This window comes from Phaseolus vulgaris, chromosome 1 (assembly GCF_051622355.1).
Source record: "Phaseolus vulgaris cultivar YP4 chromosome 1, ASM5162235v1, whole genome shotgun sequence".
In the NCBI taxonomy this organism is placed as follows: Eukaryota; Viridiplantae; Streptophyta; class Magnoliopsida; order Fabales; family Fabaceae; genus Phaseolus; species Phaseolus vulgaris.
In genome coordinates this window covers 40,643,470-40,659,012 of record NC_143498.1, presented here as the reverse complement: position 1 = coordinate 40,659,012, position 15,543 = coordinate 40,643,470, and the positions used below count along the sequence as shown (strand labels likewise).

Sequence of the window (15,543 nt, the reverse complement as noted above, 5' to 3'; positions counted from 1 at the left end):
TATTCAAGATACCAGCTATAAAAGTGTAAAGATCTGTTAAGATAGCCACAAAATAATATTAATGTTAGATGATTTCATACATGATCAGATTTTAAAGTGCAGCTCCCATGGTGTGCATCATTTCAATTTTACTAAGTGTATTTCAAGCGCAGTCGTGAAAGCATTTGAAAAAGAAGTTTCCTTTTTCTTGTTTCTCCAATGGAAACACATTTGATGTGAGAGATAAAGGACCAGTACTCACCAGACTGTGGTTCACATTTTCGACCCAATTCAGGGCAACCATCTATGATCAAATCTTCAAGGGCTCGTAGACGATGCATCTCACTTGGAAGATGCAACAACTGAGGACAGTTAACAATATGGAGCATCTTAAGATCAGTCATTGTGTTAAGCCACTCAGGAAGCTTCTCAAGACAATGAAAATTTGAAATTAACAATGTTCTCAAAGTGTTGGAGGCTCCTTGAATCCATTGAGGCAATGTCTGTTGCCGTGCACATTGCTCAATATGCAAATATTTCATCATCAATCTTTGGATTGGTCTTTCGCTGTTGAAGGACAGGTTTAGCATCACGCACCTTGTTACAATCAGAACCTCAAGTTTAGGGAGAAGATGAAGAGGTAAGGACTCCAGGTTCCCACATGATTGAATGGTCAAAACTTCAAGGGATGGGAGTTGTGCCTGTGCTCCTCGGAACAAAAACTTCAAATTGTCACAGTAGTCAAAAATCAAAGTATGAAGACTGTTCATGCTTGCAAATTCATCCTCTGACAAAGTAGACTGTTTTGTGGTTATATACAATTTTCGGAGGCTGACTAACATTCCTAACCGTTTAGGCAATGTTTCAAGGCCCAAGCATCCTCTTAAAGACAACATTTGTAAGTTTTGGAGTTTGCAAAAAGAATTAGGAAGTCTTTTTATTCTGCAATTATTATCAAGACTGAGAGCTCGCAGATGCTCTAATTTAGCAATTGAATTAGGAAGTGTCTCAAAAGAGGAATCACTTAAATCTAAATGACGTAAGTATTTGTATCTTTTTATCCATGTTTCCAAAAGATATTCACTGCCAACACCCACTCCATCAACGGGAAATATTATAGTTCTCACACCTCTGAACTTGGGGAACAAAGTATGGCTTAGTGAGTCATTTTCAACAACTGATATATGCCTTATTTGCTCAGGTATTTTGTGAGTGTGGGAGTTCACCATTAGAAACTCCTCTTTCGCAACATACAGCGAAAGATCATGTACCAAATCATGTAGTTTAAAATAGTAGTGTGTGCCAAAGTCCTCCAGAAATGATCTTGAATATAATTCATATATATATAGTTTTCCTACATTCTCTATCTTCTGACTTCCAAATGGTGATCCAAGTAATCCAAGTGTGACCCAAAAGTTAGCCATTTCAGCACTGGTAAAGTCAAAATCTTTAGGATAAAGAGAAAAGAAAGCAAAACAGTGCCTCAAATAGGATGGCATTTGATCATAGCTCAACTTTAGGGAAGGTAAAATGTCATCTTTCTGTTGTTTTAGGTTCCATAGCTCATGGTCTCTCATAATTTCCCATCTTTCTAAATCAAAAACTGAGAACAGGGAACTTCCTGAAGTTTTCAGTGCTAGTGGAACCCCTCCGCACTTTTTTACTATTTCTTTTCCAATTTCCACTAGGTTTGGGTGTTCTTTTTCTTCACCTTCCCTAAATGCCCATTTGAGAAACAGAGATAAGCAATTCTCCGCAGAAAGACCTTCTAAAACATACGAGGGGATAGTCCCCATCATGTAAGCAACTGAGAGACTCCGTGTTGTCACTATGATTTTGCTTCCAATTGCACCAACTTTAATTAAATCTTTCAACTCTATCCATTTTGCACGATCCTCATTCCATACATCATCCAAGACTAGTAGATACTTCTGGGAAGAAAGTTTGTGTCTCAGACGACTTTGTAACTGCTCAATATCTAAATTGTCAATGCTTTCTTGGGGAACAACAGAAATGGTTGGATCAGAAGCAGAGTTGATGATTTTAACAATTATCTGTCTTATGTCAAAGTCATCAGAAATACACACCCACATCTTCAACGGGAAAAGATCATCCATTCTCTTATCATTGAACACCAACTTTGCTAGTGTGGTCTTTCCCAACCCTCCAATACCTACTATGGGAATAACACAAACACTTTGATCTCCATAACCATCACCATGAAGGTGAGGTTGCATCAAAAGCTTCATAATTTCTTCCCTATTCTTCTCCCTTCCTATAACCCTTGAAGCATCAAGATGAGAGTAAGTCATTTCTCTCCTTTGCAGACGGCTGTGATCAATATCAATCCTCTCAAGACCAAACTTGCTCCCATCAGCTGCTATCTTATCCAATCTACGCCTAACATTTTTTATTTGCCTAGCCATCCTAAAACGGAAAACAAGAGAATTAGATGAAGAAAAGAAGTGGTCTACCTTCATCCTTGTGCTGCCTGAAGCTTTGAGAACTTGTTTTCTCAGGCTTTGGCTCTCAAATCCATCCAACACATCTTCAGCATCTAGGCAAACGTTTTGAATATGCCTGAGCCATTCACGCAACCCATGCTTCTTCTCCTTCTTCTCCTCAGCATCCAACAGCACGCCTTTTACAATTAACAGGGTGTCTCTCAGACCTTGCACATCCTCATACAGATCAAAGGCTCGAGAAACTTCTTCATAAAGATTAGATGCAAGCTTCCCTAGCAGTGATTCAGCAATTTCGAAGACAAAATATTCGGCCATGTTCTTGGTGAAAGAGCACAAAGTAGTTGTTATATTGTGTTTGTGGGGATTGGCCTTCCATGTCCATTATACCCGTACAGTCTTGTGACAGGTCACGAAATAGAGCTTAAGTCTCTCTGAGTCAATTTTCACTGTTTAAGGTTAAATGTTACTTTTGGTTGTTTATCTTTTGGTGTTAAGTCAACGGATTGAGTTTAAGTCTGAAGTATTTCATATCTTTTGCAAGGTTTATTTTTGAATGTTTTAATTAAAACATTAAATAGATTAAGAGTGGTGTAAGTTGATTTTTTTATGGTTCCATTTTATGGGGACACTCTACTTAGAGTTGGGATTTTAGCAATTTTATAGTGAAATCTAAGGAAGATTCTCATTGAACACGAATAACCAAATGGTTAAGTAAGTGTACCGGCCAGTATTCGGGACCACTAGTAATGTGGGGCCACGTAAGCGGGGTCTCACAAGCGGCGTGGGTCAGTGCCTCCCGAGGCACGTGCGCCAAGGAACCAAAGAGTGGTCAGACATCGGTCATCAGGATGTACTGACGTGCCACTAGGCAGTGTGGAGAGGTCGGACATCGGGGACTCGAACAGCAGAGCTGGGCCACGAGAGGTGGATCCCAGACCACACACCAGTTATCAGTAGGGGAGAAGCCTAGGTCACGAGAGTCCATGTGTGTGGAGTTGATGACGCGTTTAGGCGTAACACAAGTATAGAGCACTGGAAAGGATACAACCTGTGAGGGTCACGTTCCAGCAGTGAGCTGCATGCATGGCACGTGAACAGCTAGGGCACTACCAAGACGTGTGACCACAGAGATCAGGTGCACAAGGAGGCATCCAGGTGGTCATCTTGTCAGAGGTTGCACTCCAGTTAGGGAACCCCACGCGCTAGGTTATCCTAAGAGTGGGTAGTTGTGGCGTTGGGGCCCACCCCCTCAGGAAACCTATTTCGGGTAATGGAAACAGTGGAAACCCTAGTTTTCAATCTATATAAAGGGAAGTAACAAACTTGGCAAGGTACGTTATTCATTTGCGCCACTTAACACACACAGTTACAGTTTTACGTAAAGAGTTTTGGTGTTCCCTAGCCCTAAGATTGGCTTGAGCGTTGGAGTGCAAATGGCCTCTAGGGCGCCCTTTGTCTTTGTTTTTTCAGGCATTCAACCAAAGGGAAAGCACGTGCGAGCGCAAGGATTCTGGACGTGAGAGTGACGTAGACGCACGAAGACGAATTTGGTCAACCGGAAGGAACAGTAAATATGAATGTTCACTTCACAAAGACAATGATGAAAATCAACACTAAGTAATCGATGAAATGCAATGTAGAATGGAAATAGCAATACGGTAAACATTAATGGTGGTCATGGCCAAACCAAATGATGAATCAAAAGCATATAACAAAAGCAAAAACCAAGAGTAAGAATTTAAGATAAAGACATTTATGAAATGGAAATGAAATGAAAAGAGTGGAAAAAGAGTAGCTTATGGAGTGATTGTGAGAGGGATTCACGCCACTTAGGGTGTGATAGCCACCAAGATGAGTGAAGGGCCGCCACTTGAGAGTCTCACACCACTCAAGATAAGACCTAGCTAAGAGGATTCAAACCTCACACAATTTGTGCAGAGTAACTTTTCTCTTCAAAATTAACATGTGATACATGGAGTAAGGCACCCTATTTATAGGAATGGGTTCCTTGGTGTTCAAGAAGGGCAAGGGTAGGATGGGAAATAAGGGAGGGGCAGCCTAGGAGGGTTGACTAAGGTCAAATCCTAATTATAAGTGTCTTGTCTTGAAAATGTGGGCTTGGATCAAGCCCATTTCGCTATGAGCACTCCTATTTTTGCTAAAAGCGTCTATTCTATCATATCCTGCTATTTAGACCTTTAAAGAGAGCCCAAATTATTTACAACTTGTTTTATTCTTAAGAAAACCAGAAGGAAGAACATTTAATTCTCTGATTTGTGTCTATTTCCCCCTCTAGTGAGATATGCTAGTTCCTTGGTGAGGTCTTCACTTGATTAATGAGATGACTTCTCATAATATGAGTGGTAATGTACATCCTTGGTCATCTCCTTGTTGGCTTGGTTTGCATCAAAGAGAGTTTTAAAATTCTCAAATTAGTATTTTATGTTTTTAAATAGTTCATTTTAAAATTCTCAAATTAATATTTGTGTTGTTTATAAAACTATTTTGTGTTCATGTTATTGTTGTTTTCTTGACACAAATCAGTTGATTTACTTATTAATGAAGTTCAAATTAAATTTGCTAATAAATGTATTTTGTGAATTTTTTTCATTGATGTTTACCGTTTGAGATTTTAGTCCAATTAACTTGTGCTTTTGAGAATATGAGAAGTCAAGTAATTGAAGTTCTCTTTATCCCTAGCTTTCAATTTACAATATGTGATTTAAGAAATAAAAGTTGGCCTTTTATTTAGTTAAGCGTTTATAAGTATAAAGTCATCTCAAAAGCATAAAAAAAGAATTTGAGATCTCCTTTTTAAGCTAACATGTTCCATGATATGAGAGAATATTAAATAGGATTTATATTTTTTATTTCAATTAATTTTGTAAAAAGGAAACTAAGAGACAAATTTGGATAAAATCCATTAATAGTAATTTTGAATGATATACTCCATCTATGTTTATAATAATAAAGAAAACCATTTAATTTTTTAATATAACTTTAAGTGAATTATTTATTAACTATTATATTTTCTTTTATTGTAACTATTTTTTCTCTTCATATAATTCAAACAAAATTATGAAATTTTAGAAATTAAAAATAACATATCAAATTTTGGGACTACTCTTTTCATAATTACTTGTTTCTTCTTCTAAGTATATGTACTTCCCCCTTTGATTGTTTTTGTAAGTGTGAATTGAGTAACTTTGCTTTAATGTTTTTGCTGGATCTTTGTGTCATTGCAGTTTCCCATAAAACAAATAATGATTGTAAAAATTAGTCACTAATTTCTAGTTGTTGTGGTTAATAACTTGTCTCCACCTTCCAAATCTCAGCTTATCTTAACCCTATGACCCACACTAAACAGATACCAACTTGTTTTCATCCCCCAAAACCACTTGAATTTTTTTTAATCAAATCACCTTATTCGTTTTATTTTCTTTAGATAAAAAACGATTTACAATTTAATATACTGGAACTATAGAGTTTCTATTATCTTCTAATAAATTAAACTATTGTTAAAATACATATTATTCCTCCTTGCAAGTGTCACTAGTGCAAAAAAAAAGAAAAGGATACGCTTTATTTAGTGCGGTTTTTGCTCTACTCGCTTTTGTAAAAAACGCGGTGGCATTTTTGAAATTATTTTGAATAACCGCATTCGTAAATCAAAGCACTTGATTTACGAATGCGGTTATTTGTATAACCGCACTTGTAAATCAAAGTGCTTGATTTACGAATGCGGTTTTACCTTTAACCGCATTCGTAAATCATTTTTTACCTTAAATTTTGAAGCGCGCCACACACAATTTCAAACTTTATTTCTCGTCTTTGCCTTCGTTTCGTGTTCGCACTCTGAGTTCTTCTGCTGCATCTACATTCCATTTGTGCAATGTAAGTTTTTGAACTCTCTTTCTTCCTCTTCATCTTCACAAATATATGCATAAATGTTTTTCGTTTTTCTTATATATGTTTTTTTCCTTGCATTGGTGGTCTCAGAGCACTCTTTCATTGTATTCGTGGTTTCTTGTGGATTTTTTGGTTTGCTCCGTTGCTGCTTCCCTGTCCGCCGTCGCTTCTGCTGCCGCCACCGTTGTTCGCTCCCGTGACTCTTCATCAACGTTGGCTTCACACAAGATTAACGATGTTTTAAAATTTTTTTTTTTTTTTAATGATTTAGCGTATACAAGTGCGGTTAAAGCAAATAACCGCACTTGTAAATGGTATTTATAAATGCGGCTATATAGCCACATTTATATTTCTTGATTTACAATTGCGTGTTGATCAAATGCGGTTGTAAAATCACATTTATAAATTCGAAATAGCCGCATTTGTTTTATGTTTATGCACTAGTGTGTAATTGCCATCTTGCTAACCTTCAATTGTTTGGTGAACTGATGTTCACATACTTAATCAAATTTAAAGATATGCGTCCACTAGTGCAGATAAGTTAAACAAATGCGGCTATTTTAAATTTACAAATGCGGTCATAGAACCGCATTTGATCAACACGCATTTGTAAATCTGGAATTTACAAATGCGGTCCTATGACCGCATTCATAAATCACATTTACAAATGCGGTCATTTTAGGTAACCGCATTTGTATATTATTCTGAATTAGGGAGTGGGTTTGGGGTTTAGGATTTATGAATGCGGTCTTGGTAAAAACCGCATTCATAAATCACTATTTACAAATGCGGTCATTTACTAAGACCGCATTTGTAAATGCGAATTCACTATTTACAAATGCGGTCTTGGTAAATGACCGCATTTGTAAATAGTGTTTTTTTTTTTTTGGTACATCCTGTTTTGTGCAGAAACCATATATTTAAATAACCTGCATAATGATTAAACCCAGCCAGACAAATACAAAAATGTAGTAACCAATTGAAATCATCAAAATGTACATTTACAAGTGATCAAATTACATATAATAAAACCACTAATGTTGTTTACGTATGCTAGAGTTATAAAAATTAATGAAGTATGTGGACCAAGAATCTCTAACATATGAAATGCCTTCCTCACTCATTGGTGTTTCTTCTGTGAATAACTGCATTGCAAAGTTGACATAAATTAGTTTCTAGATATATATATGTTCAAGAATTATAAAAATGATTTAACATATACCTCCTTCCAACCAGTTTTAACACCTAGTCTTATAATGGTAATCATCCATTGCATAATGTAATAGCCACACTCATAGCTTCCTGGTTGTTTATTACACTATATAATTCAATAAAAAGTAATATGTTAGTATATTGATAAACAATGATAATAGAGAAAGAAAAAAATTACAAACCTTTACTCTTATGTAGTTCAAATTATTTGAACTGGATCGACCTTTTAGGATGTTATATCCACGCCATGAACTGGTTAATACAAAAAACCTCGTTAGTAGATGGTTAATTAGTAACATATACAAAGTTAAGTTCATACTATACTTACGTATCAATGATATCCTTAAATTTTGTGGGCATCTTCTTGTGTAGGGAACAGAACCACACAGCAGTCTTATCAACCATTGATAAGACAAGTAACTGCCAATGATGCCTATATGATCATTGAAAAGAGTTAGTAAATATTTAAAACATGAAATAATAATAATTGATGACATATAATTAAACTTACTCATTAATGTAAGGGCATAAATAAATTTGTTTTCCCTCTTTTTCCAGGATGTTAGTGATGTATGCTTGAGTCTCAGTTGAGTTTGGTCCAACGGGATTAGTATATGCAGGATCTACGAATCCATACATATTTTCCTTCCCCTCAGTGATACAGACTCTATGCAAAAACCTACAAGTTTTTAGTTAAAGCATAATCAATAATAATTTAACATAAAGTAAATTGAATAATAGGTAAAGATACTTACATCATAAAAAATTGAATTATACTTATATTGAGCTCCTGGTTCCCAGATATAAATTCTGATAAATCTGTGTTGTAAATCATCAGTGGCAGTTCAGTGTTGATTTGAAAAAATGTATTATCCCACGGAACTGGAAAAGGATCATTGCCAATCTGACTAGCAATGAGACGTAGGGAAGCCATAGGATCGTCAACTGGAACCTCACGCTTCTTTTTCGGAGTTGGTGGCTGAAAAGGTTCCTACAAGATAAACAACATTTGTATTAAATTATATGTAATATATAAATATAAATAAAAATAATATAATGAAACGAAATTATTACATGAGGTTCGGGCATAGATCGAATGAGCTCTCTGGGCCAGGCAACGAATGTCTGAAATGCATCGGCCACAGTGGTTACCTCATCTGAAGGTAGTGGAACACGAGCATCAGGAAATCGTACTTTTTCAACAGTTACCTTCGCCACATCAGGGGAGAGAGGAACGCTATGTAAGGTGGTGGCGTTTTTATAGACTTTTCCAAGTGCCACCACCCGAGGAAGTTTGCCGCCCACTACCAGTAGCTCACAATCCTCTGTCTGCCCATTGATATCATCCCCTGATGTTGGAGGAGCCGCACAACTCCCCTTTGTGCTCTTGGGAGTGGGACTAACAAGGGGTTCAATCGGCTCAGCACAAACTTGTTGCGATAGAAACTCTTGTCGCATTCGATCATTCTCCTTTTTCATCTCCAGCCACATCAAATCAGTCTCCTTTCTCATCTCCTCCATTATTTCTTCACGTAACTTAGTCTTCATTTGAGTTTCCTTCTTGGAGGAGGAGGATGGCTGTCGTTCTGAAACTCCAAAAAAAAGTTTAATTCCGACCCCTTGTCCAGCGGCACGAACACGACCAGAGTGTTCAGGTCGTCCAATTGCTTCAACCAGGATATCGTGACGACCTTCAGCAACAAATGTACCGTCGGATTCCAAGGAATCCTGCAAGAGTACACAAAAATCATATTTTCAATCATTAATATAATTAATGCTTTAAAAAAATTGAAAATAACAAAAATAACTTACAATTTTTTCGATTATAACCCCGGATTGCTCGGAACTTGGTGCACCAGACTTTTTAATTCGGGCCCTCTTCCATTTTTCATGGCGAAAAGGTGGTGGAGGAGAAGTGACCCCTGTTTCCACATTCTCAGAATACGTCCCCTGTTGAGATTTCTCCTTTTCCACCATCAGTGTTTGCTCAAGTTTTCTATACCCCGAACGAGACATAACGTGCGGGGTAAGATTCTTCAAAGCTATCTCTTGAGCTTTCTTCCGACGATCCTGTCATAATTGAAATAAACAAACTGAAGTAAATAAGATAAACTTATTAATGTTATATAAACAAAAAAGTTACTTCACTTACCATCCAAGCCTCATTTTCACGGCTTTCTCTAAAAAGACGCCATGTCTCTTCATCAATATGTTGGTACTTTAAACATGGATTTTCGTCTTTAAGGTCGCCAAAAATGTATCTCGATGTCAGTCTTGACTTAAAGGTACGAAATTTAAGTGCGATATTGGATAATATCTTTGATCGAAGCGGTTCCACATCAGGAATGTCAAAGTTTGCCTGCAAAATAACATCATGAAATTAAAATTAATTAATCAATATTAAAAAGAATTATATGATAACAATAATAATGTAAAGCTTACCAGAACATCCTCCCATAGCATGTTCCGATCAACCTCTGAAACCTCATCCCATGAATTAATCAAAATGGAGAGCCTCTCACGAGAAACAACTCCAAGATAGCTCATAAACTCATCTGCCTTAGGACCAAAAGCCACTCCAGTGTTGACGTCAATGTCAACATGTGTCTTCTCACCAGCAGCACGTCTCAATGCAAGACGCTTCAATCTAGTAGGTCCTCTACTACCTCGCCCAGATCGAGGTCTGACTGGAGTCTGGTCGTCATCCATGTCTCTGTTAAAAAAATTAGGTAACAAACATTAGTTAATGTGCATCGAATTAAAATCATATAAAAATAATACATAAAATTATAAATGTTTATTTACATGTTGCATGTGGGTTGAATGTTTATATGTAAATTCCTTCACTGTGGTCTTTACGGGTTGCATGTACATCATCAAGTACATTGTCATCTTTATTAGTTATCATTGGTGTGAATGAACGAGTTTCGCCATATTCAATATCATCTATGGCTTCCCCTTGTTTTTTCCCGTGTAAAACGACATACCAATGTTCTGACGTAGGATCTTTCACATAGAAAACCTGAGATGCTTGTTGAACCATTATAAATGGCTCATCTCGATACCCTATCTTTCGAAAGTCCACTAGTGTGAATCCTGATTCATCAATTTTAACCCCACTTTTATTATCAACCCATTTACACTTGAAAACTGGAACGGAAAACTTAGTGTAGTCAATCTCCCATATCTCTTCTATAAACCCATAGTATGACATTGATCCAAGTACTGGATTTGTATCTTTCGAAGTCGAAAACTGCATTGACTCGGCTTCAAGAGTAACACCAGAATTTTGAACTGTACTCTTTTCATCCAGGGACTTCGTGTAAAATATACAATTATTCACTTCGTACGCTGTACATGAAATGACATCAAACTTCAATCCAGCAGCCAACCAAGTCAAGGTCTCTGATGCCGTTGAATCCTTGAACACCTCATCTTTAAACCAAGGCATGAAAGTTCTATTATGTTCCATCAAGACCCATTTCTCTGCTTGTCTTGGGTTATTTGCCTTCACAATGGCTTTATGAGCTTCTATGTAAGGTACAACTTCATCTGTGTTATTCAATATGTACAAATGTGCTTGCAAGACTTCTGATCGAGATTTGCTTACAATATTCACACCACGTAAACATTTACTTGTAGAACGCCTGTGGTGCCATGAATTAGCTGGAACACCTATTGGATTTGCTTTTGTCATGTACTCTGAACAAAATTCAATACTTTCTTCAGCTATGTACCTTTCAATCATTGAAGCCTCTGGACGATAATGATTTTTCACATAACCTTTCAAAATTTTCATATACCGCTCAACAGGATACATCCATCTTAAGTACACTGGTCCACACAATCTAACCTCTCTTACCAGATGCACCACTAGATGAACCATGATGTCAAAAAAAGACGGAGGAAAAAACATTTCCAATTCACACAAGATAACAACAATTTCATTTTGAAGTTCATCTAGTTTTGAGGGATCAATGACTTTACAACAGATGGAAGAGAAGAATGAGCACAAACGGGTTATGGTGTGTCTAACATTTTTTGGTAAGATCCCACGGATAGCTACCGGCAACAATTGTTGTATCAAGATGTGACAATCATGAGACTTCAACCCAATTAACTTCAAATCTTGCATTGACACTAGACTCTTCACATTTGAGGAATGTCCTTGTGGCACTTTCACACCCTTTAGACATTGACAAAAACTAATTTTTTCATCTTTTGACATTGTGTAACAGGCTGGGGGCAAATATGTACGCTTACCCATTTGTATGGGTGCCAACTCGCCGCGTATGTTCATCTCAATCAAATCTAAACGAGCATTTAGACCATCCTTCGTCTTCCCGTTAATGTTAAGAAGTGTACCAATTAAGCTATCACACACATTCTTCTCAACATGCATTACATCTATACAATGTCTGACTTCTAACCTCGACCAGTACGGAAGATCAAAGAAGATTGATTTCTTCTTCCAAATATTTGTCACAGATGACTTTTTTTTGGACTTGCCGAAGGTGTGGTCTATGTTATTTACCTTTTCGTAAACCTCAACACCGGTTAATGGAGTTGGTGGACCACTACCCTCTTGGTGTCCATTAAAGGCTTTTTTCAACCTCCGGTAAGGATGATGACTTCTAAGAAACCTCCGATGCCGAAGATATACTGTTTTCCTTCCATGTTTCAATTGTTGAGAAGCAGTGTCTTCTTCGCATATTGGACACGCTTTGTGACCCTTAACACTATAACCAGATAAGTTACCATATGCCGGAAAGTCATTGATGGTGCAAAATAACATGGCATGAAGCTTGAAAGTTTCATTAGCAAATCCGTCAAATACTTCGACACCCTGGTCCCACATTAACTTCAAATCTTCAATTAGGGGACTTAGATAAACATCAATATCATTCCCTGGTTGTTTCGGACCGGATATCATCATAGACAACATCATGTATTTTCGCTTCATGCACAATCCAGGAGGTAAGTTGTAAATAACTAGTAATACAGGCCATGAACTGTGATTTGTACTCATATTACCAAACGGATTCATTCCGTCTGTAGCTAAACCAAGTCGGATATTTCTTGATTCTTTACCAAATTCTGGAAAGTCATCATCAAATTTCTTCCATTGAATAGAATCAGCTGGATGTCGGTACATGCCATCGCATTTCCTCTCATCTGCATGCCATCTAAGATTCTTAGCATCGTCTGGGTTTGCAAACAAACGCTTCATCCTTGGAATGATGGGAAGATACCACATAACCTTCATTGGGGGTCCATGCTTTTCCATGTCATCAATAGAATCATCATCTTTTTGTTTCAACTTATAACGTGATAACCCACACCTCGGACAACTTTTCAACAATTCAAAATCTTTCCGGTATAATATACAATCATTAGGACATGCATGTATCTTTTTGAACTCCATACCCATTGGACAAAGAATCTTTTTTGCCTCGTAATTACGATTAGGTAGACTATTTCCCTCTGGAAGCATATCCTTCAACAGCTGGAGCAATTCCGTGAAGCTTTTATCAGTCCATCCGTTTATTGCCTTCAAATTCATCAATCTTAACACCGCCGACAACCGTGTGAAGTTAGTTGATCCAGGATACAAAGGAGTCTCTGCATCTTTTGACATACTTTCATATCCATGCGCTTTTTCAAAACACTCAGCTCCCACATCACGAATCATGTCCTCCAATCGATCATCATCTCCATCATCGTGTACTGCTTCATCCATGGTAGAACCCACATATTCTTCAGTTACGGAAACACGTGGTAAATTTAATAATTCACCATGCCATGTCCAAGTTGTATAAGATCGAAGAAACCCATCACATAGCAGGTGTTCCCTCATGATATTCACATCCAGTATCCTTCCATTCAAACAGTTAACGCACGGACACCTGATCTTTGCTCCATCATGACCACTAATAATCGCGTTACGCTGTGCAAATTGTATAAATTCCTCTACTCCCCTTTCGTACTCATCACTTATACGAACAGCATTAATCCAACTTCGATCCATTATATATTCTGGAATATAGTTAGGATTTTCTAATAATTAGTATTCTCTTCAATCTCACACATTTGCCGAGGGTCGAACACCCCCGGACTCAATCCAAACACGATATTTCTATTCTAAAAGTAACAATAACTAACATAACATAAAACTTTTATTAAAATGTAATTAACAACTAACTAAATATTTCACTTCTAAAATTAAAATTCTAGAACAAAGTTTAATACACTATAGAATTATAATTCCATAAAGATTAATATCATATTCATTTTTATTTAAGTAAAAGTAGTTTAAAGTGACAATTATAAAAAATAAATGATGCCAGGGAAAAAAAGAAAGATATGCAAAGAGAAAGTGCAAAAAATAAAAATAATTACAAAAATAGAATTTATATATAATATAAATTTAAGAAAATAGAAATTATATAATACAAAAATTCAAAATACACACAAATATATAAATTATTAGTTATTAGTTATATACATTCCAAGTTATATTAGTTATTAATTAAATATATATTATAATACAGAAAAATAAAAATTCAAAATATTAAATATGAATTCAAAATTTTAAATATAAATTCAAAATATTAAATAAATACAACACCAACCTTTAGGTTGATGGTGATCGGAGACGAAGACGAAGGCGGTGGCGGAAGCAGTGGCGGTGACGGAAGCAGTGGCGGTGGCGGAGCAGAAAAAACCAGAGAACCAATAGAACAGTAACCACCTATATGCAGAAAACGAGTAAGGAAACGAAATGACAATGCCAAGGAAGTGAATAATGAGAATGACAAAAACGAAAACGAAAACAAACGTTGAAGAAGAGAGAGCTGAAACTTACAATGCAAAGCGGAGAGAGCTGAGAACGTTGAAACGAAGAGCGGAGAAGACGAAAGTGAAAGTGAAAACCAGTGGCGCGCTTCTATTTTTAGGGTAAAATTGATTTACAAATGCGGTTCTAGGGTAAGACCGCATTTGTAAATCAATTTAATTACAAAAATGCCACCGCGTTTTTTACAAATGCGTTTAAACGCAAAGCCGCACTAAATAAATAGTCGTTGTTTTCAAATTTTGTACTAGTGGTCATTGTTCACTTTCAAAACTTTGGTGAAATTACCAACTTCTTTTTATCAATTATGGTTTTCTGGACTGGTGATTTATCTTTTACTAGCTTTACGAACATTAACTTATTATAATATTCATTGATAGTAAGTTACTAATACTATATTTCTCATCTTCATTCACTCCTTGTCATGAGTTACTTTACTTTTTCTCATTCACAAACATATAATAGACACGATTAAATGGTATTGGGAGTTTCACTAGCTAGCTACCTAACTTTTTTTTGCCTAACTTTTTTTGTGTAATTTTATTGGATGGGTAATATTTAAGGGAAAGGAGATCTGTTTGTATTCCAGGTATATATATTTTACATTGATTGGCATTTAACTGTTGAATTATTACATCTATCATTATATTTTTTTATTGAGGGAGGGATCCAATTATTTTTAAAAGGAGTACATGTTTTTAGGATTTATTTTTCAGTAAAGCAAGTCATTAATATATTAATTAGCAACTGAATGTCAATTCATGAGTTTTAATATTTAGTGTATTTCTATAATATGGGTATTTTATTTATGTATTTTGTCCCATTTTTATTTTCTAAAGTGATGGACTTTTTTTTTATATGTTTGACAAGTAACACTAACTTTCATGTAAAGTTAAGGCTTTGTTCACTACAAGAAAAACAATATATTTAGTCAAAAAAAACATACACAATCAATGAAAATGGACTTGTTGACCATCAAGCGAAAGAAAATAGTGCGGAAACAAAGTCCATTTTGTGTCAGTTAGCACTAACGACCCAAGTTACGTCTGCCTAACCAACGTGAGACAAATGTGAATATCGTTGATCTAACTAACGTATAAATGGACGCAATATCATCAACAATAT

At 36.2% G+C, this 15,543-nt stretch overlaps 3 protein-coding genes across 4 annotated transcripts; all 3 read right to left on the bottom strand.

The window, feature by feature from the left end:
- On the bottom strand, positions 1-2,818 carry LOC137814044 (putative disease resistance protein RGA1). The gene has a single exon (XM_068616578.2). The coding sequence runs from the start codon at positions 2,757-2,759 to the stop codon at positions 132-134; it is 2,628 nt and encodes an 875-aa protein (XP_068472679.1). The 5' UTR covers positions 2,760-2,818; the 3' UTR covers positions 1-131.
- Positions 2,819-8,072: 5,254 nt separating this feature from the next.
- LOC150029631 (uncharacterized) lies at positions 8,073-9,340 on the bottom strand. Its single transcript, XM_090296712.1, has 3 exons — positions 8,640-9,340; positions 8,321-8,556; positions 8,073-8,244 (listed from the first exon to the last, which is right to left on the bottom strand). Exons 1-3 carry the CDS (start codon positions 9,111-9,113, stop codon positions 8,073-8,075), a joined length of 882 nt encoding a protein of 293 aa, XP_090152838.1. The 5' UTR covers positions 9,114-9,340.
- A 95-nt stretch (positions 9,341-9,435) lies between these two features.
- LOC150029630 (uncharacterized) lies at positions 9,436-14,596 on the bottom strand. Of its 2 annotated transcripts, XM_090302439.1 has the most exons (4): positions 14,431-14,596; positions 14,198-14,316; positions 10,008-10,278; positions 9,436-9,924 (listed from the first exon to the last, which is right to left on the bottom strand). In XM_090302439.1, the coding sequence occupies exons 3-4, from the start codon at positions 10,272-10,274 to the stop codon at positions 9,688-9,690; spliced, it is 504 nt and encodes a 167-aa protein (XP_090158565.1). In that variant the 5' UTR covers positions 10,275-10,278; positions 14,198-14,316; positions 14,431-14,596; the 3' UTR covers positions 9,436-9,687. The 2 variants fall into 2 exon arrangements, with proteins under 2 accessions (XP_090158565.1, XP_090158568.1); XM_090302442.1 differs by lacking the exons at positions 14,198-14,316; positions 14,431-14,596 and having other exon boundaries at positions 10,008-10,418.
- Between the last annotated feature and the right edge of the window lie 947 nt (positions 14,597-15,543).

Excerpts from the sequence above, each read along its gene's own strand:
- LOC150029630 (XM_090302439.1), bottom strand. The coding sequence starts at position 10,274 with ATGGATGACGACCAGACTCCAGTCAGACCTCGATCTGGGCGAGGTAGT. Across the intron at positions 9,925-10,007 it reads TGCTATGGGAGGATGTTCTG|GCAAACTTTGACATTCCTGA; the intron begins GTAAGCTTTACA and ends GTTATTTTGCAG.
- LOC137814044 (XM_068616578.2), bottom strand. The coding sequence starts at position 2,759 with ATGGCCGAATATTTTGTCTTCGAAATTGCTGAATCACTGCTAGGGAAG.
- LOC150029631 (XM_090296712.1), bottom strand. The coding sequence starts at position 9,113 with ATGAAGACTAAGTTACGTGAAGAAATAATGGAGGAGATGAGAAAGGAG. Across the intron at positions 8,557-8,639 it reads GATCTATGCCCGAACCTCAT|GAACCTTTTCAGCCACCAAC; the intron begins GTAATAATTTCG and ends TTTATCTTGTAG. Across the intron at positions 8,245-8,320 it reads ATAATTCAATTTTTTATGAT|GTTTTTGCATAGAGTCTGTA; the intron begins GTAAGTATCTTT and ends AAAAACTTGTAG.